The following is a 21,479-nucleotide window of genomic DNA, read 5'->3' on the forward strand; positions in this document are numbered from 1 at the left end:
TTAGCAGAAGTTATGGCTACCAAGAATGCTGTTTTCCAGGACAGAAAATTAAGGGGTACAGAAGCTGCAGGTTCAAAAGGAGGTTTTGTTAAGGCTTGCAGAACAAAGGTTAAGTCCCAAGGGGGAGTCACGGATTTCACCGGTGGCTTGAGAAGGAAAACGTCACGCAAGAATGTCTTACACAATTTTGTAGACGCTAGAGATCCTAATCCGTCTCCCACATGAAAATGGGATATTGCTGCCAACTGTACTTTTACCGTTGATGCACTGGCCCCTTGTTCAAATATCATGGACAAAAAATCCAAGACTGTAGGAATCGGAACAGTAGACAGTGAGACCCTGGCTGTTAGCCCAGATAGAAACTCGTTTCCACTTGCTATTATAGATTTTCCTGGTGGACGGTTTATGAGCCGCTACCAGACTAGTTTTCACTGGTGACGAGATACCGGGAGTCCTTGCCATTAGTGGAAGTGGATCAACCAAGCCGCGAGCTTGAGGTTTACCAGGTTCGGTGTTGGGCACCTTATTGGGTGCGATATCAGATCTGGAATGTGATCCAGGATTAAAGGGGAGGCGAGACTGTGAGACTGCAGGTATGGAAACCAGATTTGACGAGGCCAGAATGGGGCTATGAGGATAATTGTGCTCCCCAACCGTGCGGCTTTCTGAATGAACTTCGCCATGAGCGGAAGCGGGGGGTAAGCATAGAGTAGACCGGCAGGCCAAGCATGAATCAGAGAGTCTCTGGGGCTCTCCCCTTCTGGGGGAAGAATTGCGAAGAACTTGCTGCATTTTGTGTTTTGGGGGGTAGCAAAAGGATCGCAGCAAGGCCAACCCCACTTGTGGAAAATTTCCTTCGCAACTTTCGGATTGAGAGACCACTCATAAGGACTGAGAATCACTCGACTCAATTTGTCCGCCAGAATGTTGGATCGTCCCGGAATGTGCGTTGCTATCAGAAAGCGGTTGGTGGATATCGCCCATTCCCAAACTCTCATGGCTTCTCGACAAAGAGGGTAGGATCTGGTTCCCCCTTGTTTGTTTATATACCAGACCACTGACATATTGTTTGTCTGTATTGCAATCGTTCCTAGAGGTAGAAGGTCCTGGAGAGCCTGCAACGCTAGAAGCACCGCCCTCATCGCCAGAACATTTATGTGCAAGGCGGTCTCCGACAAGGTCCACGTGCCTTGGACGTTTCTGCCCAAACAATGCCCCCCCCCCACCCTAGGCGAGAAGCATCCGTGGTTAACGTGGCCTGGGGAGGGGGAATCACGAAGGGTCTCCCTTGCCTGAGTTCTGGGGAGTGAAGCCACCAAAGGAGGGATTCCCTGCAAACCCTGCTCAGGGGAATGGGAGTGTTCAATGGGTGGTGTAACAGTGACCATTGAACTTGGAGTGTCCACTGTAATATACGCATCCTTAGGCGAGCATGGAGAGAGAGGCCGATAGCCGCTGCCATCAAGCCTAGTGCTCTCAGGACTAACTCCGCCGGCGGAGCTTTGGTGCGAAGAGCCAAAACTTGGAGTGAGAGGCTGGACAGCCTGTCCGAGGTCAAGAAGGCCCGAGAGGATCGGGAATCTAGCCTGGCTCCTATGAAATCTAATGCTTGCACAGGATGAAGAAAAGACTTCGGTATGTTGACTGAAATGCCCAAGCTGTCGGCAAGAGACAGAACATAGTCCCTCGCGGTACAAAGTTGATGCCTGTTGGTTGCTGTGAGGAGCCAGTCGTCTAGGTACGGAAAGACCCTTATGCCCTGAAGCCTCAGGTGGGCCGCAACCACTGCCATGACTTTGGTGAACACCCTGGGGGCTGAGGTGAGTCTGAACGGAAGGACCCTGAACTGGTAATGACTGGCCCCTAGCCGGAAGCGAAGGAACCTCCTGGACCATCTGTCCATTAGAATGTGGTAGTACGCGTCCTTGAGGTCTACAGAGCACATCCAGTCGTTCTCCTGCATTAAGGGGAGAATAGACTGTAGAGTGACCATCCGGAACTTTTCTTTGGGGACAAACATGTTCAGGGCGGACAAGTCTAGAATGGGCCTGAGGTCCCCCGTCTTTTTTGGCACTAAAAAGAACATTGAGTAGGAGCCCGATCCGGATTGGCCTGGGAGGACCCGCTGGATGGCTCTTTTTCCTAACAAATTTGAAATCTCTACGGTCGCCGCCTCTCTTTGATTGGGTGGGACATCGGGGAGATGACCACCTGAGGGAGGGCGAAATAGGAAGGGAATTTTGCAGCCTCTGGATATAATTCGGAGCACCCATCAATCGTTCGTGATGGACTCCCACACTGACAAGTGCTTCGTTAAACGCCCCCCGACTGCCTCCAGAGCTGGACAGTTGGGTAAGCCCTCAGGGCTGCTGCGCGGGTCTCTCGGAGAAAGGCTCCCTACACCCGAAGTTACGCGGTCCCCCTCTGCCTCTGGGCCGGCGTCCACCCTGCCCCCTCTGCTTCCGGAGGGCGCGGAATCCGAAGCTGGACAGGATTGCTGAGACTTGCGGAACCACAGCTTCTTTTGCCTCCTCTGATTCCTTGAGAAGGAATGTTGGGGGCTAGAGAAGCGGACTCCGACAGCAGACAGCGTCTTCCCGTCCTTCTCGCTTTGGACTAGTGTATCGCGAACGGTCTTGCCAAAAAGCGAAGAGCCGTCAAAGGGTGTGTTCGCGAAGGACGCCTTGAAAGGTTCCACGAAATTACAAAGGTGGAGCCAGGCGTGGCGTCGCAAGACAACACCTGCCCCGCTGGCCCTTGCGGCTCCCTCCGTAGCATAAGACAGTAGCCGCATGGACGTATTTGAAATAGACTTGAGAGTGGCCATACGAGTTGAGAACACGGTTTTGTCCTCGACCGACATGGACTCTGGTGGAGCTGCAGTGTATTCCTTGATCAAATCCCATTGCAGCCTGATGACATGCTCCATATAATTCAGCGCCCTCACAGAGAAGGTTGCTGAAGCAAAGGTCTGCTTCCCTATACGGTCCAGCGCCCGGGACTCCTTGTCCAGCGGGTGGAACGTGGAGCTCTCCTGGGAGAGTTCTCTCTTAGTGGCAGCAGCCACCAATATGGCATCAACTGGAGACCCTTTGGCCCAAGCCTGTCTATCTGAAGGGGGGCTAAGGATTTTATCTGGCCGGCGTGGGATAGGCTCCACGGTGTCGGGTTCCTGCCAAGCCCTGGTAGTCAGGAGATCTACCAGGGGATCTGCTGGTGGGTCACCCAGGAGGTAGATGGGCCCGCTTCAAACGCCTCCAGAAATACGGACTCATCCGAGGAAGGTTTTTGGGCAGACCCCCCCCCCCCAATACGCAACATTTCCATGATGTCTCCAAAGGAGACATCCTCGGGGGGTGACCTTGGCGAACCTTCCCTTTCCTCTAAGTCCGTATCTGTGGTGACGGACTCGGGGGAGTCCATGTACCTTCTTTTACACGTCCGTTTATGAGGTACTTCCTCTGTGGGACTATCAGAAGAGGGCTCGTCAACGGCCTCTTGTTCCTCCGAGGGAACCAACTGGAGGGTCTGAGCAGGCTGTCCCGATGAAAGGATGATGGAAGGTAGACCGGTATGCAGTGAGGGAGCGGAAGGATCCAAAGCCCGAGTCGGGGACCTGGAAGACCGCGACAGTACCCTCTCCACTACCTCGAACGCCGAGGGAGAAAGTATAGTTTTGTACCTACCATAAATGTAGATGTTCCAGTGCTAATACAGCTGCAGTAATCACAGATGGGTTTTCAGCCGTCAGGCGGTCCCTCGGTCGGCCGAATTCCAAAGTCTTGGTCCGGCGTCGGTTGTCGTCGCTTACTCTTCTGATGTCAGTGAGGCCTGAGTATACAAGACACAGCCGACGCCATGTTCTTCAGTCTTTCTTGCCCCAGATGTCAGGTGCCCCCAAAAGGAAGGCAATACATAAATAATGCTTATCTACATATACAAGCAATGCAATGTAATCCAAAAACAGTGTAAGCAAGCAAATAAAACATAGCAGGATAACCCAGTAAGGTAGTATGAAGAGGTTGTAAGGCCCCATGCTTTTACCAAGTGGGGAAGGAGGGAGGGAAACCTGTACTGCAGCTGTATTAGCACTCGAACATCTACATTTATGGTAGGTACAAAACTGTACTATGTTCATCGTGCATACAGCTGCAGTAATCACAGATGGGTAGAGTCCCAAAGCTATGCATAGGGTGGTAGGTACTAGGAGGAACTGGGTTGAGCCAGAATGCCCTGCAAAACAGCAGTGGCAAAGCCTGCTCTTGTTCTGGAATATAAAGGCAGGTGGTAGTGTTTTGTGAAGGTATGTACAGAACTCCAAGTGGCTGCCTCCAAAATATCTTTGGTAGGAACACCTCTGAGGAAGGCTGTAGAGGTGGCTGTGGCCCTGGTGGAGTGTGATCTGATACCTGTAGGAACAGATTTCCCATGACAGGAATAACAAAACCACATGCAGTGGCCAATCCACTTGGAAATAGTCTGTTTTGTAACTGGTTTCCCTTGAGCCCCAACAGCATAGGACACAAAAAGTTGTTCTAATTTCCTGAAGGACTTTGTTCTGTCCAAATAAAAACGTAGCTGCCTATGGATGTCTAAAGAGTGTAGCAGCCTTTCCCCTTTGCTTTGAGGATTGGGATAAAAGGTAGGGAGATGTATGGCTTGATTTAAGGCTACCCTGGATACCACTTTTGGCATAAATGATGGGTTGGTACGAAGGGAAACCCTGTCCTGATGGAAAATGAGGAAGGGCTGCACCGCCATGAGGGCCTGTAGTTCAGAAACCCTATGAGCTGAAGTGATGGCCAGAAGGAAGGCTGTTTTCCAGGACAAATATTGCAAATCTGTTGAGGCAGCTGGTTCAAAAGGAGGCAATGTTAATTTTTCTAGTATGTAATTAAGGTCCCAGGCTGGTATTGGTTGCTTCCTTGGAGGTCTTATATTCTTAGCCCCTCTGAGGAACTGTCGTAAGAATGGGTGAGAAAATAAAGGGGGATCTGTGTTGAATTCTGCAGAAATGGCTGAGGCATGTATTTTTATGGAAGAAAATGAAAGTCCACTGTTCAGCAGCTCAGCTAGATACTGTAATACCTGAGGCAAGTTCAGTTTTCTAGGGTCCTGGCCTCTTTTCTCATTCCAAGAGCAAAACCGCTTCCATTTTGCTGAGTAAGCTTTTCTAGTAGATGGCCTTCTGGCCTCCAAAATGACATCCTGCACCTCCTTGGAGAGTAGGGTCTGTTGTTGTGTTAAGGAATTTTCCATGCAGCAAGATTGAGTGTTTTCAGCTGATTGTGAAGAGTTTTGTAGCTGTGCTGAGTCAGCAGAAGAGGCATTACAGGCAGGGACCAGGGAGGTGTATGTGTTAGGCTCCTCAGGAGTGGATACCAGTGTTGCCTTGGCCAATCTGGAGCAATCAGTATCATCCTCGGTTTGTCTGTTCTTGCTTTCAAAAGCACCTTGGGCAGAAGAGGCAGAGGTGGGAATGCGTAAACTGTCCATGCTGTCCAACTGAATGAAAGGGCGTCCACTCTCCAGGCCTTTGGATGAAAGGTCCTTGAACAAAACTTTTCCAATTGATGGTTCCTGTGGGAGGCAAAAAGATCTATGTCTGGCCTCCCCCACACTTGGATTATTTCTGTAAACACCTGAGGATGTAACTTCCATTCGTGTGGATCTGTCATATTTCTGCTTAGATTGTCTGCCAGTGTGTTTTCCAATCCTGGCAAGTACTGTGCTTGGAGTTCGATTTGTCTTTCCAGAGCCAAGTTCCAAAGAGTCATGGCTAGTCTGCACAAGGGGTATGAATGTGTTCCTCCTTGTTTGTTTATGTACCACATTACTGTGGTGTTGTCTGTTCTTATCAGTAATTGTCCTGGATGCAGGAAGTCCTTGAAAGCTGTAATTGCATTTATTACTGCTAGCATTTCTTTTTGATTGATGTGAAGGTGCTTTTCCTTTTGGGACCATCTGCCCTGAATGCACCTGTCCTTCATGTGCGCCCCCCAGGCGTAATCTGAGGCGTCTGTGGTTATGACTTGTTTTGCTTGAGGCTTGCAGAATGGAAGGCCTGTGTTTATTTGACATGCTTGGGCCCACCATAGAAATTCCTTTTGTAAACATGGAATTATTGGTATAACTGTTTCCAAACTGTGACTGTGTTGAGACCATAGATTTTTTAGGTACCATTGAAGTTTCCTCATATGCAGCTTTGCACATGGGATTAGAAGAATGCAAGATGCCATGAATCCCAGAGCCTGCAGGATTTTCCTTGCAGTAAGCCTGGTAATTTTTGCTAGTATTTTGAAGTACTGAGATAGTTGCCCCTGTTTTTCCTGGCGTAAGATATGCCATCTGGGTGTTTGTGTCCAAGTTGGCACCCAGGAAGGTTATTTTCTGAGATGGTGTTAGCCTTGATTTCTCTTTGTTGATTGTATATCCCAGAGAAAGCAGTAACCGTGTCACATATGCTAGATGTTCCAGAAGTATGTGTTTGCTGTCCGCTTGGATCAGGCAGTCGTCCAGATAAGGGTAAATTTGCATCCCTTGAAGTCTGCAGTAGGCAATCACTGATGCCAGGCACTTTGTGAATACTCTGGGTGCAGTAGATAAGCCAAAGGGCAATGCAGAGAATTGATAGTGGATTGAACCTGCAAGAAATCTGAGGTATCTTCTGCAGCTTTGTCTGATTGGGACATGCAGGTATGCCTCCTTGAGGTCCAATGTTACCAGCCAAAACTCCTTGCCCAGCATGGGAAGAAGTTGCTGTAATGTGAGCATCTTGAATTTTGGTACGAGTAGAAATGTGTTTAGGATGGATAAGTCCAAAATGGGTCTCCAGTCGGTTCCTTTCCTTGGTACCAGAAAAAGTCTTGAATAAAAACCTTGACCTTGTTGGTGCGTAGGTACCTTCTGAATAGCTCTCATGTTTATGAGCTTTGAAATTTGCAGTTGTGCCTCTGCCCTTTGATTTTGTGGCAGGTTTGGCATGCCTTTCATTTTTGGAAGAGTGTGAAATTGAAATTTGTAGCCTCTGTTTATAATGTCCAGAATCCATTTGTCTGTTGTGACAATATGCCAATTGCTTGCAAAAAATGCTAGTTTCCCTCCCAAAGGTGCTGCCAGCTGAGAACTGCTTGGCATGGAAATGAGGGAGTCATTGGGTTTGCTTCCTGTATTGTTGTGCACTGTCTTCACCACCTCTTGGTTCTGGAGTTTGCCATTGTTTGCCTCTATATGATCCTTGTGATTGCCCTCTGCCCCTTGTGCGTCTGTATCTACCTCTTTGGGGCTTGTCAGTGGCTGGAAAGGACCAGTTTTTTGAAGGCCAATTTCTGCTAAAACGTGGTGGTTGGACCTGTAAGAAAGCTTTGACAGTTTGCATAGATTTGGCTTTTTCTTCCATTTTCCGTAGTATCTCCTCAGCATTAGTACCAAATAGTACATCCTTTTGTAAAGGAGCATCTAGAAGTTTAGCTTTCACATGATCAGGCAAATTTTGTTCCCTAAGCCAGGCATGTCTGCGAATGACTGATCCTGTAGCAGCCGCTCTACTGGAGGCCTCTAGGGCATCATAACCACATTGTAAGGTGTGTTTACCCACTTGCTCTGCACTATGCATCATATCCTGTAACTCTTTTAAATCTGGTTGTTCAGGTTGAGACATTTTGTTCCTTAATTGTGATAACAGGTACTGTTGATATTTAATCATATGAAACTGACAGTTTAAGGCCCTCATGGCTAGGGTGGCCGAGGTATATACCTTTTTACCCCACCTTTCTAAAGATCTGGATTCCCTTTCTGCAGGAAGTGGATTCTTGGCAGTGGAGGCCTTCAATCCCTTGGGGCCTTGTGAAATGGTTTCAGGGTCAGCATTATGGCTTTTGAAGAGAAACTGGTGAGAGCTGGGTACTCTGTAATATCTATCAGGTTTGACTGGTGCAGGAGGCAGAGAATCAGGGTTAAGACAAGCCTCCGAATAGACATCATCCAGTATGTCCAAAACAGGGGGTATAGCCAGAGGTCTGTGTTGAGGTAACCAAAGAAATTCCCTAAGTTTTTTCTTGGAATCTGAAAAGTCTTGGCCTTCCCAATGGAAGTGTTCCCTCAAGGTGTGCAAGGTTTCCCCAAAGGAAAAATCCTCAGGAGGGGATACCGAAGGAATGGACTGTTCTGCATCAGAATCCTCAAAAGGAGAATAAGAGTGTTCCTCTGCATCAGAATGTTCTGATAAAATGGATCCCTGATCAGAAGAGGGAGAATCTTCCTCCACTATGGGTCTCTTGTCAGGAGGGGTATGAGAACCTCTGATAAGAGTAATTAAATCCTCAGCCATTTTTAGCATCTGTTTTTTAGGCATGGGTCCTGAAGATGGGCCCTGTACAACAGGTCTCGTGGGATGCCTGGCTGCTTTGGATTTAGTAAAGGCCTTAATTGAAAAAGAAGATGAGGGCCTAAATACACCATGGGTGGAGGTGGACCTGTCCATATTAGTAGGCTCTACATTAGCAGGGGCTTTGGTAGTAGTCTGGGAAAGGGCTGAGGACCCAGCGGTCTCGGGTACAGAAGACACCGCCAAAGGAGTGTCGTCGGTAGTCAGGGACTGCAAAGGCATCTCGCTGAGAACCGGACCACGTGTAGCCTGTTTTAACGTGGTGTCGGCGGGGACCGCGGGCCTCACATGTCGGTCCTTTTCCTTGCGTTTTTTGGGCAAAGCGGTAGTCGGAGTGTCCGACGACATTTTATAATCAAAAGCTTTACCAAAGTAGTGTTGGGCGAACTCCGCCTGACGCTTAATAGTGCGTTTATTGAAGGTAGCGCAAAAGCGACAGCCCGAGACGTCGTGGTCTGGGCCCAAACAAGGTATGCAAAGGGAATGGAAATCCTTATGCGGTATTTGCTTCCCACAAGAAATACAATTATTAACTTTTTCTGACATCGGTCTGAGGCAAGAAAAGTTTCCCCAACGGGGTACTTAGCTTTAATGAAGACTTCGGTTTCCAATTTTTTTCATAATTCAGGAGCTGGCCGACCGGCACTTGCGAACTGCTTCTGCTTCGGGCACCGCGCGGCAAAAAAGACTGAAGAACATGGCGTCGGCTGTGTCTTATATACTCAGGCCTCACTGACGTCAGAAGAGTAAGTGACGACAACCGACGCCGGACCAAGACTTTGGAATTCGGCCGACCGAAGGACCGCCTGACGGCTGAAAACCCATCTGTGATTACTGCAGCTGTATGCACGATGAACATCTACTCTCTTCTGGCCCCGAGAGCAGTCTCCTCGGCTCCGAGACAGGGATCGGGGTTGGAGCCGAAGCCATCGGATCTGAAAGAGAGGTGCTCTCCGACATAGGAGGAGCCAAAGATGCACCCGCTCCCACGATCTGACGCCCGGCCCATGGCCCCGAGAGCTCGGATCCGAGATACTCGAGGGTATGGTCGGCGTCGAGAAGGCTTGGGCCACCAGCGCCGACAAAACCCCGGCTCTGAAAGGGCCTGGATCCGAAGACTCCAAAACCCGGATCCGGGTTGAAGAAGGAGAAATCGGGGCAAATATTGAAGCTGCACTCCCCACCCTGTAGGGGGGGGAAGGCAAGAGCACCCCCATCTGCATTTGGGTCTGCAGAAACCGACGCATCATCCTGTCCATATCGGCGTCGGAGAGAGGCCTAGTAGATCTAGAGGAGGTCATAGAGGCGGGCCTGAAAGGCCATCTCGAGGGTGATAGGAGCTCCTCCTCCGGCTCCGTTGAGAAGGAAGGGGATCGGAGCTGAGAAGGAGAAGGTCTGGACACCCTCGGAGGCGATTTAACAGTCTTCGATTGCGGAGCCGAGGGATGAGGCTCGGCTCGCCTCTTGTGTCTGTGCTTCTCCCTGTGCTTTTCCCTAGAAGGAGAAGACTGAACTTCCCTCGTACTCAAGGCAATAGTGGGAGGTTGAGTCCCAGCCTGAGTCGAGGGAGTCAGGGGTGCCGAAGCTACCTGGGCAGCCTGCACCTTGGAGGGAGAGGAGGAAGAGGCCTCCTCCGGGGGAAGCAATCCCGCCAGAATAAGCCTGTTCCTCCTGTCCCTCACAGCCTGGGGGGATGAAGGCTGCGCAAACCTGGCAGTCTGAAGACAAATGGGCAACTTCCAGGCATATAACGCACTGAGTGTGGCCATCAGCTGGGGAAAGCTTATGGCCACACCCAGTGCACTTAGAAAAAATAGCCTTATGGCCTTCGGCCATTTTCCTAACACACTCACATGCCCAAACACCTAGGGGAGGGTTAACTGAACAAAACGCAGTCTCGAAAATAAAAAAGGGCAGAGAAACATTCTCTCAACACTCTCTTCTTTTAACTTGTCAAAATTTTAAGAAAATTTCAAGAAAAAATTCACTTCCCTGCTACTAAGCTCAGGAGCTCTTCTCAAGATGCTTGTGATTCAAGCCGGGGCAAAAACGATCTGAGGTAGTGTGGTGGTGACAGGGGATTGTGGGTAGAGGGGAGGAGCTAGGAGCTCGGATCTTGAAGCTTGGAAAGCTGCCGGTCAGATCCGAGACCCACAGGTTGCAGAACAAATGAAGTAACTACTTCAGATTTACTGTGTTGTATGTTTACAAATTACTGGTGTTTGAACTGCCAAAAAATGGATTAATGGTAAAAACAAAGACGTCTAAGCTAACTGTACTTACCTTGGTCTGTTAAAAGAGGGAATCTGCTTTGGTGCCTGAATAACATATTCGTGACATTTAGGCTTCAAGTCTACTTCTTTCTTCTCTGTACTCTTAACTTCAGGTTTGATGGGCTCTGGAGGTTTTTCACTGTTATGTAGCCCTTTTGTACAACCCTGTAAGGAATAAAAATACTGTTTTAACTTATGACCATTTAAAACTGTTTTTTTTTTCAAACTTTTTTTTTTTTTTTCCAAAGAACGATACAAAAATGTTATTCCTTTTTATTTCACAAACAAGCATCCAAATGAATGGCACACTTATCAGATACTAACCCATTTAAGTAGTTTACTTGCATAACCAGTTGCCCTTGCTACCCTTGCTAAAATCAAATATAGAGAACAGAGTACTGCTGGGTATGTTGCACTTACCATAACAGCAGATTTTCATATTATCAATGCTACAGTAGCCTTAGCTCTATGGGGTTATATCCCACAAAAGGTATGGCCAGTAAGCTTTCAAAGCTTCAGAGCACCTCCTCTATACCCACACTGTCAAGCAGGTCAAGTTGAGCTGACTAAAAGACAAATTTGGACACAAAGCCTTCAGAGCTTTCCTATCAGCAGAGAACGGGAAGCTAAGCCCTGTAAGGCCTATGCTAAGAACAACAAAACAAATATCTACATCCTGGCATAAAAAAGCACACCAAAAAATAAAGGGAATGGAAGGAGAGAGCGGCTACTGCAGTAGTGATCATTCAAATATCTACTACCATGGTTAAGTTACACAAATGTACTATGAATTCCACAAAACAGTGTGCTAACGTGCAGCCTGCAGAACCAGCAACTAGTAAAACACACGCTCAAGTAGTTGAAAAAATAAAAGGCAAAATAACTTCACAATCAAAGCAGAGTCAAAACTTTAATAAACAAAAATAATAAATGGTCAAGCGCTTTCGTTCCGACTAACATGGAACTTCTTTAGAACTGTTAATCAATCATTAATAAACCATCTCAAATACATCATGTGATGTTTAAAATCATGCAAAAACATCCAATAAAATCTTAACATTAATTTACTAATCAAGTAATTAAATGACATCAACTCGTAATACAATATTTTATAAAAAAAAGTATTAACAGTGCTTTAAAAATAAAATATTAGAATAATGAAACAGCTCAATAACTTAAATTAAACTACTCTTATAAAACCAAAGCTTTCTTCCTTAAAACAGGGGCTGTAAAGGTATGTTCACTGATAACAGGGAGCACTCTGGCATTAAGTCTAAGTTGCCATCGAAGCTCACTACTCCCTATTCAATTTTCCCAATCACCCCCAACATCTCTTTTTAATATCTCCAAAATCCCAAATTAAAAAAACACAAGGTTGAGAACCAGTAACAGTATGTTTATAAAGTGCATTACTACAATTTCCTTTATCAGTGGCATATGTATGCTCATAAATACATTTCCATAGTGACCTTTCCGTCCGGAAAACAGATGTGTCAGAAGTGTTTATAGAACGTGAGGTATTTAACTTGGAAGATTAATTTACAGATGATGTTTAAGGATCAGAGTCTGGAAGATAAAGGTGTTTGCTTGTTTATTTAATTTTACATTTGTTTACCAGGAAAGTCCAACTGGACATATGTCCCTTTTCAGTGGAGGCACAGGGAGAAAAGCTATTAGAAATTTTAATAAAAAGTATATTCATCCCACCATTGCATCCTATTATAGCTAGTTTTGAAAAGATGTACACAGGAAATACATCAAGCGTACAATGTGCGTCACAAGAGACATTATAAATGACTAGGGATGAGGCGACCCTTTTAAGGGAATTAAGGTCTGATGAATCCTTTGGCATTATGAAACCAGTTAAGGGAGGAGAGATGGCCACTGTGGACAAAAATACTTATAATTGTGAAATCTCTTCCCTATTACACGATACGGATAAATACGAAAAAGTCTCAAGAAATCTAAAAATAAATGCATCTTCTTTTGTGCTACAGGAATTTGAAGAAGCACTTTATCAAGGGGTGATTAATGAAGAGATTTTCAACTTTTTAGTTAATGACCATCTTCTAATTCCTACAGTACTTTACCTAAACTGCATAAAAACATTAATAACCCTCCTTACAGACTGATAGTAGCAGCTCACCAGAGTCCCAACTTATTCCTTAGGAGTGTTCATGGATAGGTTGGTACAAGATAGTACAAGACTTGCAGAGTATTTGTTGAAGGATTCTTGGGAATTTTTAGTTTAAAGTAAAACAAGAATATTATACTGATAAAGCATGTTTCTCCACTATAGATGTGACTGATCTTTTTTCCTCAATCCCACATAAACGCTTGGAATTGTTCCAAGAGGCTACACGGGAATTAACAACTACCTAAGTTAACTTTGTGCTTGAAGTGATGGAAATGATTTAGTGTAACAACGTCATGGTTTTTGTGGAAGAGCTCTCTAGACAGTTGAAAGGTGTGGCAATGGGTGCAAGCTGCGCCCCCTATGTAGGTCAACCTAGTTATGTACTCCTGGGAGAAAAAACATATATTCAGTTCCAGATTTCAGAACAATTTTTTATTTACTTTTTTTGGATGATATTTTTGTCCTTTGGAAAGAGGTCAAGAAAAGGTGGAATTTGTGAATTACATGTGAATTACATTAAACTATTGGTCCCTTTTTTAAATTCACACATATACATTCAAATGATGTTTATTAATTACCTTGAAGTTACTATTTTAAGGATGTGACACACCAAAGCTTTGGTTCGAAGTTGTGCAGAAAATTTTCCTTTGCTAATAGTTACTTGGATTATAGTAGCAGTCATCCAGGATGCACTAAAAGAAAAGTACAGTCGTGTACACTTACCATAAATGTAGATGTTCGAGTGTATTCACTGTTGTAGTCATTACATTTGGGTAATCGGCTGGCAGATTGCCCTCAGTCGTCCTGAATATCAAAAGTCTTGGGTCCGGCGTCGGTTGCGTCTCCTTTTCCATGACTTCAGGTCGGCCGGGGTATAAAACATGCAGCCGACACCATTTTCTTCAGTTTTTCTTGCCCCAGATGTCAGGTGCTCCCCAAATGGGGAGCAAAAAAAAATAATGTGTGTGTGTGTGTATATATGTGTGTGTGTATATATATATATATATATATATATATATATATATATATATATATATATATATATATATATAAATGCAATTCTAACAACATAAACTTTACCTTCATCTAAAAGCAAATACACCACAAAGGCTGCAGAATACAGTGAAGGAAAGAGAAGTTCTAGAAAAAAGGGGAATGGTGGGTGGGTAACCTGGACTGAAACAGTGAATACACTCGAACATCTACATTTATGGTAAGTGTACACAACTGTACCATTTTCTTCGTGTTTCACTGTTGCAGTCATTACATTTGGGTACAATCCCAAAGCTATGGATGGGAAGACGGAGCTAAATAGAATTAGGTGCGGCTATAAGGCCCTGCAGAACTGCAGTGGCAAAGCCTGCCCTGGACTTAGAGAAGAGAAGCAAATGATAATGCTTTGTAAATGTATGAACAGAGCTCCAAGTAGCAGCTTTTAGAATGTCTTTGGTTGGAACTCTTCTGGGAAAAGCTGCTGAGGTAGATGCAGCCCTGGTGGAAAGTGACCTGATTTCCTTGGGCACTGGTTTACCATGATGCAAATAGCAGAAATGAATGCAGTGGCTTATCCACTTTGAAATACTCTGCTTTGAAATAGTCTTCCCCTCTGATCCTGCAGCAAATGCCATCAGTAGTTGCTCAGGCTTTCTTAGAGATTTGGTCCTGTTTAAGTAGAATCTTAGTTGTCTGTGTACGTCCAAGGAATGCAGAATCCGCTCCCCCTTGTTCTGCGGATTTGGGTAAAAAGTTGGCAGGTGAATAATTTGGTTAAGAGCCACACTGGATACCACCCTAGGCATAAAGGAAGGATTGGTTCTGAGGGACACCCTGTCCGGATGAAACGTAAAAAAAAGGCTCCACAGCCATGAGGGCCTGTAGTTCTGAAACCCTTCTTGTTGAAGTGATTGCCAGAAGGAAAGCTGTTTTCCAAGATAAAAACTTTATATCCGCAGTAGCTGCTGGTTCAAAAGGAAGCAGGGTGAGCTTTTCCAGCACAAAATTGAAGCCCTATGCAGGAGTTGGTGATCTTCTTGGAGGCCTTACATTTTTGGCCCCTCTAAGATACTGTTTTAGCAGAGGATGAGAAAAGATGGGAGGCTCTGTGTTGTAATGAGCCAAGATGGCAGAGACATGGATTTTTATTGATGAAAAAGTTAAGCCCTTGTCAAGCATCTCAGTCAAGTATTGTAAAACCTGAGGAATATTTGGCTTTGCTGCGTCCATTCCTTGTGCTTGGTTCCAAGCACAGAATCTCTTCCATTTACCAGCATAAGATTTTCTAGTACTAGGCCTTCTGGCTTCCAAAATGACATCCATCACAGATTTACTAAGAGGTGTTGTTTGAATAATTACATGATCAGCCACGCTGCCAGGTTCAGAGTTTGGAGCCGAGTGTGCAGAATTTGATTGCTCTGATGAGACAGTAGATGAGGTATTTGAGGCAAGTACCAAGGAGGGAGTTGAGACATATTCCTTAGAATTGGGTACCAGTGCTGGCGAGGCCAGTCCGGAGCAATTAGGATCATTTTTGTTTTTTCCTGTCTGACCTTTAGTAAGACCTTGGGGAGAAGAGGCAGAGGAGGAAAGGCGTAGACTGATAGGTTTTTCCAACTGAAGGATAGGGCATCCACTTTCCATGCTTGTCTGTGATAAGTCCTTGTGCAGAATTTGTCCAGTTGAAAATTTTGGGGAGAGGCAAATAGATCCATGTCTGGACTGCCACATTTCTCTGTTATGCTGAAAACTTGTGGGTCCAGTTGCCACTCGTGAGGGTCCATAAGATTTCTGCTTAGATCATCTGCCACAGTATTTTGTTTTCCTGGCAGGAATTGAGCTTGAAGATGTACTTGGTAAGTCAGGACTGTGCCCCACAATGCCATGGCTAGTCTGCAAAGGGGGTAGGAATGTGTACCCCCCTGCTTGTTTATGTACCACATAACCGTGGTGTTGTCAGACTTTATCAATAGTTGTCCTGGATGAAATAAATCCTTGAAGGCTGTTAGGGTATTCTGAACAGCTAACATCTCCTTCTGGTTGATATGCAAATGCATTTGTTTTGGGCTCCATATGCCCTGAATGCATCTCCCCCGCCAGGTGGGCTCCCCAAGCATAGTCTGATGCGTCTGTAGTTAGGGTTTGGGTGGCAGGTGGTAGAGTGAAAGACCGTCCCATGTTCTGGTGACATGTCTCTGCCCACCAAAGAAACTCCTGTTGTAGGCAGGGAATGAGAGTGATCATCGTTTCCAGACTGTGACAATGTTGACTCCATAAACTTTTTAGATACCACTGTAGTTTCCTCATATGCAGTCTTGCATATGGAATTAGTAGAATGCAGGATGCCATGAACCCCATAGCCTGCAGAATTTGTCTTGCAGATAACTGGGTTTTTGTTGCCATCTGTTTGAAGTAAATACTCAGTTGCCTTTGTTTGTCTGGTGTAAGGCAAGCCATCTGGGCAGTTGTATTCAAGCTTGCACCCAGGAATGTAATTTTTTTGAGAGGGTACCAGTTGTGATTTCTTTTCGTTTATTGTGTACCCTAGGCATGTTTTTACAAACACCAGATGATGAAGAAGAATGTCCTTGTTTTCTGCTTGAATGAGACAGTCGTCCAAGTAAGTATAGATTTGTATGCTTCTTTGTCTGCAAAATGCAATTACTGGTGCCAGGCACTTTGTAAAGACCCTGGGCACAGTAGATAAGCCAAAGGGCAGTGCAGAGAATTGGTAATGCATGAAACCAGCCTTGAAACAGAGGTATCTTCTGCACGATTCCCTTATTGGAATATGCAGGTATGCCTCTTTTAAGTCTAGAGTCACTAACCAAGCGTTCTTGCTCAGCATGGGCAGAAGTTGTTGTAAAGTCAGCATTTTGAATTTTGTGATGTCCAAGAATGTGTTCAAAATCAATAAATCCAGTATTGGATGCCATGCATTGTCTTTTCTGTGTACCAGGAACAGTCTTGAATAAAACCCTTGCCCTTTTTCCTGTTCTGGTTCTGGGTGAATAGCCCCCATATCCATGAGGGATGTAACTTGCTTCTGTGGCTCTGCCCGTTGATTTTGTGGCAAATCTGGCCATCCGTTTGGAATTGGCAAGGTATGGAAATGAAATCTGTACCCCTGGGATACTATGTTTAATACCCACTTGTCTTGGGTTATTAACTGCCAATTTTAAGCATGAAGTGCTAATTTGCCCCCCAAGGGGGCTGCCAAAAGATAAGTGCTTGGTGGGAAGTCATTGAGACTGCTTACTGTAGGGTTGTGCTTTGTTTCCCCCAGATTTGGAGGTAGAGGCACCCCATTGCTTTGACCTGTAAGAAACCTGTGATTGGTATCTAGAGCCTTTTGAGCGCCTGGATTTGCCTTGTGAGGCTCTGTTGGACACAGGAAAGGACCAATTTTTTGTAGGCCAGTGTCTACTGAATCTGGGTGGCTGCACTTGTAAGAAATCTTTTACAGTTTGCACAGATTTAGTTTTGTCTTCCATTTTCTTTAAAACCTCTTCTGCCTTATTACCAAACAGAGTATCATGCTGTAAAGGTGCATCCAACAATTTAGCTTTAACATGATCAGGCAGATTTTGCTCCTTGAGCCAGGCATGCCTTCTAATCACAGATCCAGTAACTGCGGCCCTGCAAGAGGCCTAACAAGGAATCAAAACCACATTGCAAAGTATGCTTTCCAACCTGTTCTGCTGCATGCGATAATTCCTGTAATTCTTTGTTTTCCACACATTCAGAAATCAACATAATTTTCTGTTTTAATAATCCCATAACATGCTGTTGATATTTAAGCATACGAAACTGGCAGTTTAAGGCACTAATTGCCAAGGTTGCAGACATATAAACCTTCTTTCCCCACCTATCCAGCGCCCTGGAATCACTATCAGAGGGGGGAAGGATTCTTGGCTGTAGAGGCCTTTACATCTTTGGGACCCTGTGAGACAGTTTCAGGGTCAGCAGCAGGATTTTTTGAATAAAAATTGGTGGGAGTCAGGAACCCTGTAATATCTGTCTGGCTTACTAGGAGCCGGAGGTCAGGAATCAGGAGCCATGCTAGATTCCGAAAACACATCATCTACAATGTCTAATACGGGAGGTATAGCCAAAGGCCTATGCTGAGGAAGAAGAAGGAAATCCCTAAGCCTCTTTTTTGTTTCCGAGAAATCCTGACTCTCCCAATGAAAATGTTCCCTTAAAGCATGCAAGGTTTCTCCAAAACAATAATCTTCAGGAGGAGATGCAGATGGGATGGATTCTTCTGCATCTGAATCCTCATAGGGTGGTACAGAAAATTCCTGATCAGAAGAAATAGAAACCTGATCTGAAGATTCGTAATCAGTGTCTTGCCTAGGCCTCTTATCAGGAGGGGGTTGGGAACCCCTGATCAAGGTAATTAAGTCCTCAGCCATTTTGATCATCTGTTTTTTAGGCATAGGGGCCTGAGCACATGGCTCATGCGTCGGTTTTTTAGCCTTAGAAGTTGTTTTTGAAGCTGGTGTCAGTTTTATATAGAAATGTTGAGGCCTGCAAACACCCTCAGAAGCCGGTGCCTGCTCAGTGGCTCCAGACCCATCCGAGGGAAGAGACATCCACGGGTACAATACTCTGAGAATCTCGCGGCATACCGAGACATGGGTCTCGTTAGAGGCCTGCGACTCAAAAGTAGTGGGTATCAGGGGCTGATTAAGAGCCACACTGGATACCACCTTGGGCATGAAGGAGGGATTGGTTCTGAGAGACACCCTGTCCGCATGAAAGATGATGAAAAGTTCCACTGCCATAAGGGCCTGTAATTCAGATACCTTCTTGCAGAAGTGATAGCTAAAAGGAAAGCAGTTTTCCAGGAAAGAAATTTTAAATCTGCAGTAGCAGCTGGCTCGAAAGGAGGAAGAGTGAGTTTCTCCAAGTCAAAGTTAAGATCCCAGGCTGGAGTTGGAGCTCTCCTGGCTGGCCTTAAGTTTTTGGCCCCTCTGAGGAACTGCTTGAGCAGTGGGAGAGAGAAGAGGGGAGGCTCCATGCTATAATGAGCTGAAATGGCTGAGGCATGAATTTTGATGGAGGAAAAGGACAAGCCCTTATGAAGCATCTCAGTCAAGTATTGTAGAATCTGAGGTAAATTGGGCAGTGCTGCATTCATTCCTTGAGAATGGTTCCAGGCACAAAATCTTTTCCATTTTGCAGCATAAAAGATTTTCTGGTACTGGGCCTCCTTGCCTGTAAAATGACATCCATCAATGATTTACTGAGAGATGGTAAAGGAGAGATTAGGTAATTAGCCAGGTTGCTAGGTGCAGGGTTTGCAGCTGAGGGTGCAGAATCTGGTTCTCCTGCTGAGACAACAGGGAAGGAGTCTGAGGCAAGTGCCATGGAGCCAAGCGTGACACACTGCGCAAGAGTGGGTACCAGTGTTGGCAGGGCCAGTCTGGTGCAATTAAAATCATCCTTGGCTTGTCCTGTTTGATCTTTAGTACTACTTTGGAGAGCAGAGGCAGAGGAGGAAAGGCATAAACTGATAGGTTTTTCCAGCTGAAGGATAGAGCATCAACTTTCCAAGCTAGCTTGTGGGGAATCCTTGTGCAAAATTTGTCCAATAGATGGTTTCGGGGGGAGGCAAACAGGTCTATATCTGGGCTCCCCCATTTGCTTGTCAACATGTTGAAAATCCTTGGTTCCAGTTTCCATTCATGTGGGTCCATGAGATTTCTGCTTAATCCGTCTGCCAGTGTATTTAGTTTTTCTGGCAGGAACTGAGCTTGAAGATTCACTTGGTAGCTCAAGGCTGTGTTCCACAATGCCGTGGCTAGTCTGCAGAGGGGGTAAGAAAGAGTACCCCCCTGCTCGTTTATGTACCACATCACAGTGGTGTTGTCCGTCTTTACCATTAGTTGTCCTGGAAGAATGCGGTCCTTGAAGGCTGTCAGAGCATTCTGTACAGCTAACATTTCCTTTTGATTTATGCGTAGGTGCATTTGACTTGGGTTCCATTTGCCCTGAATGCACTTCCCTGCCAGGTGAGCCCCCCCATGCATTGTCTGATGCGTCTGTTGTTAAAATTTGGGTGGCAGTGGGTAGTGTAAATGGTAGTCCCCTGTTTTGGTGGCAGGCCTCTGCCCACCAAAAGAACTCTAGGCGTAGGCAAGGTATGACTGGAATCCCTGCTTCTAGATCCTGTGAATGTTGACACCATAGGCTTTTGAGATACCACTGTAGTTTCCTCATATGCAGCCTTGCATTTGGAATTAGAAGAATGCAGAAGGCCATGAACCCCAAGGCTTGCAAATAGCTGGGTTTTGTGGCCACTTGTTTGAAGTAGGTTGTCAAATGAATCCGTTTCTCTGGCGTGAGGAAAGCCATCTGGGAAGTTGTATTCAAGCTTGCTCCCAGGAATGTAATTTGTTGACAGGGTACCAGGTGTGATTTTTTTTTTCGTTTATGGCGTTCCCCAGACAAGTCAGTACCCTTTGAACAAAGGCCAAAAGATTCAAAAGCATGTCCTGGCTTTCTGCCTGAATTAGACAATCGTCTAGGTATGGGTATATTTGAATATTTCTTTGCCTGCAAAATGCAATGACTGGAGCCAGGCACTTTGTGAATACCCTGGGCGCAGTGGATAAGCCAAAGGGCAGTGCAGAGAACTGATAGTAAATGTAGCCTGCTTTGAAGCGTAGGTATCTTCTGCAAGACTCCCTCATAGGGATATGCAGGTATGCTTCTTTTAAGTCTAGTGCTGCTAACCATGCATCTTTGCCTAGCATAGGAAGCAGCAGGTGAAGCGTCAGCATTTTGAATTTTGGAATCACCAGGAAGTTGTTTAGAGTAGAACAGTCCAGAATAGGATGCCATGTATTGCCTTTTCTGGGTACCAGGAAAAGTCTCAAATAGAAACTTTGTCCCTTTTCCTCTTCTGGTACCAACTGAATAGCATCCATGTGTGAGAGAGAGAAAGTACTTGATTTTCGACCTCTGCCCTCTGATCTGGGGGTAGATCTGGCCACCCATTTGGAGTTGGTAATGTGTGGAAGTGAAATCTGTATCCTTGGGACACTATATTTAAAACCTATTTGTCCTGGATAATGAGTTCCCAGTTTTTGGCCTGCAGACCAAGCTTTCTGCCTAAAGAAGCATTCAGTTGGGAAGTGCTTGGAAACTTTAAAAGCAAGTCATTGAGACAATTTTCCATAGGGGGGAGTTTTACTGCTCCCAGATCTTACCACTCCCAGATTTGGGTGGGGAAACCCCCCACTGCTTAGTCTTGTGTGTCCCTTGGGACTGAAACCTGTGGTTTCTGCTGTGTCTGGGTTTGGCTCGAGAAGGCCTGGAAGGGCCTGAAAGGACCAATTCTTAGAGGGCCAGTGCCTACTAAATCTAGGAGGCTGAACTTGTAAGAAATCTTTGACAGTTTGCATAGATTTAGCTTTATCTTCCATCCTTTTAAGAACTTCCTCAGCCTTGTTGCCAAACAGGCGGTCCTCATTTAAGGGAGCATACAACAATTTAGCTTTAACATGATCAGGCAAGGATTGCTCCTTAAGCCAAGCATGCCTTCTGAGCACAGACCCAGTAACAGCAGCCCTGCAAGAGGCCTCTAATGAATCAAATCCATATTGCAAAATATGTTTTCCAACCTGTTTAGCAGAATGCATTAAATCCTGTAATTCTTTATGTTCAGCACAGTCAGGAA

At 45.6% G+C, this 21,479-nt stretch overlaps 1 protein-coding gene across 1 annotated transcript in view; it reads right to left on the reverse strand.

The window, feature by feature from the left end:
• CHORDC1 (cysteine and histidine rich domain containing 1) overlaps positions 1–21,479 on the reverse strand; it is a 1,140,261-nt gene that overhangs the window by 715,679 nt on the left and 403,103 nt on the right. The window contains exon 4 of the mRNA XM_044072202.1: positions 10,670–10,824. Within this exon, the coding sequence (XP_043928137.1) occupies positions 10,670–10,824 (155 nt within the window). The remainder of the gene's footprint in view (positions 1–10,669; positions 10,825–21,479) is intronic.

Source organism: Protopterus annectens, chromosome 5.part0, assembly GCF_019279795.1.
Source record: "Protopterus annectens isolate FY-2018-M chromosome 5.part0, PAN1.0, whole genome shotgun sequence".
Classification (NCBI taxonomy): domain Eukaryota; kingdom Metazoa; phylum Chordata; order Ceratodontiformes; family Protopteridae; genus Protopterus; species Protopterus annectens.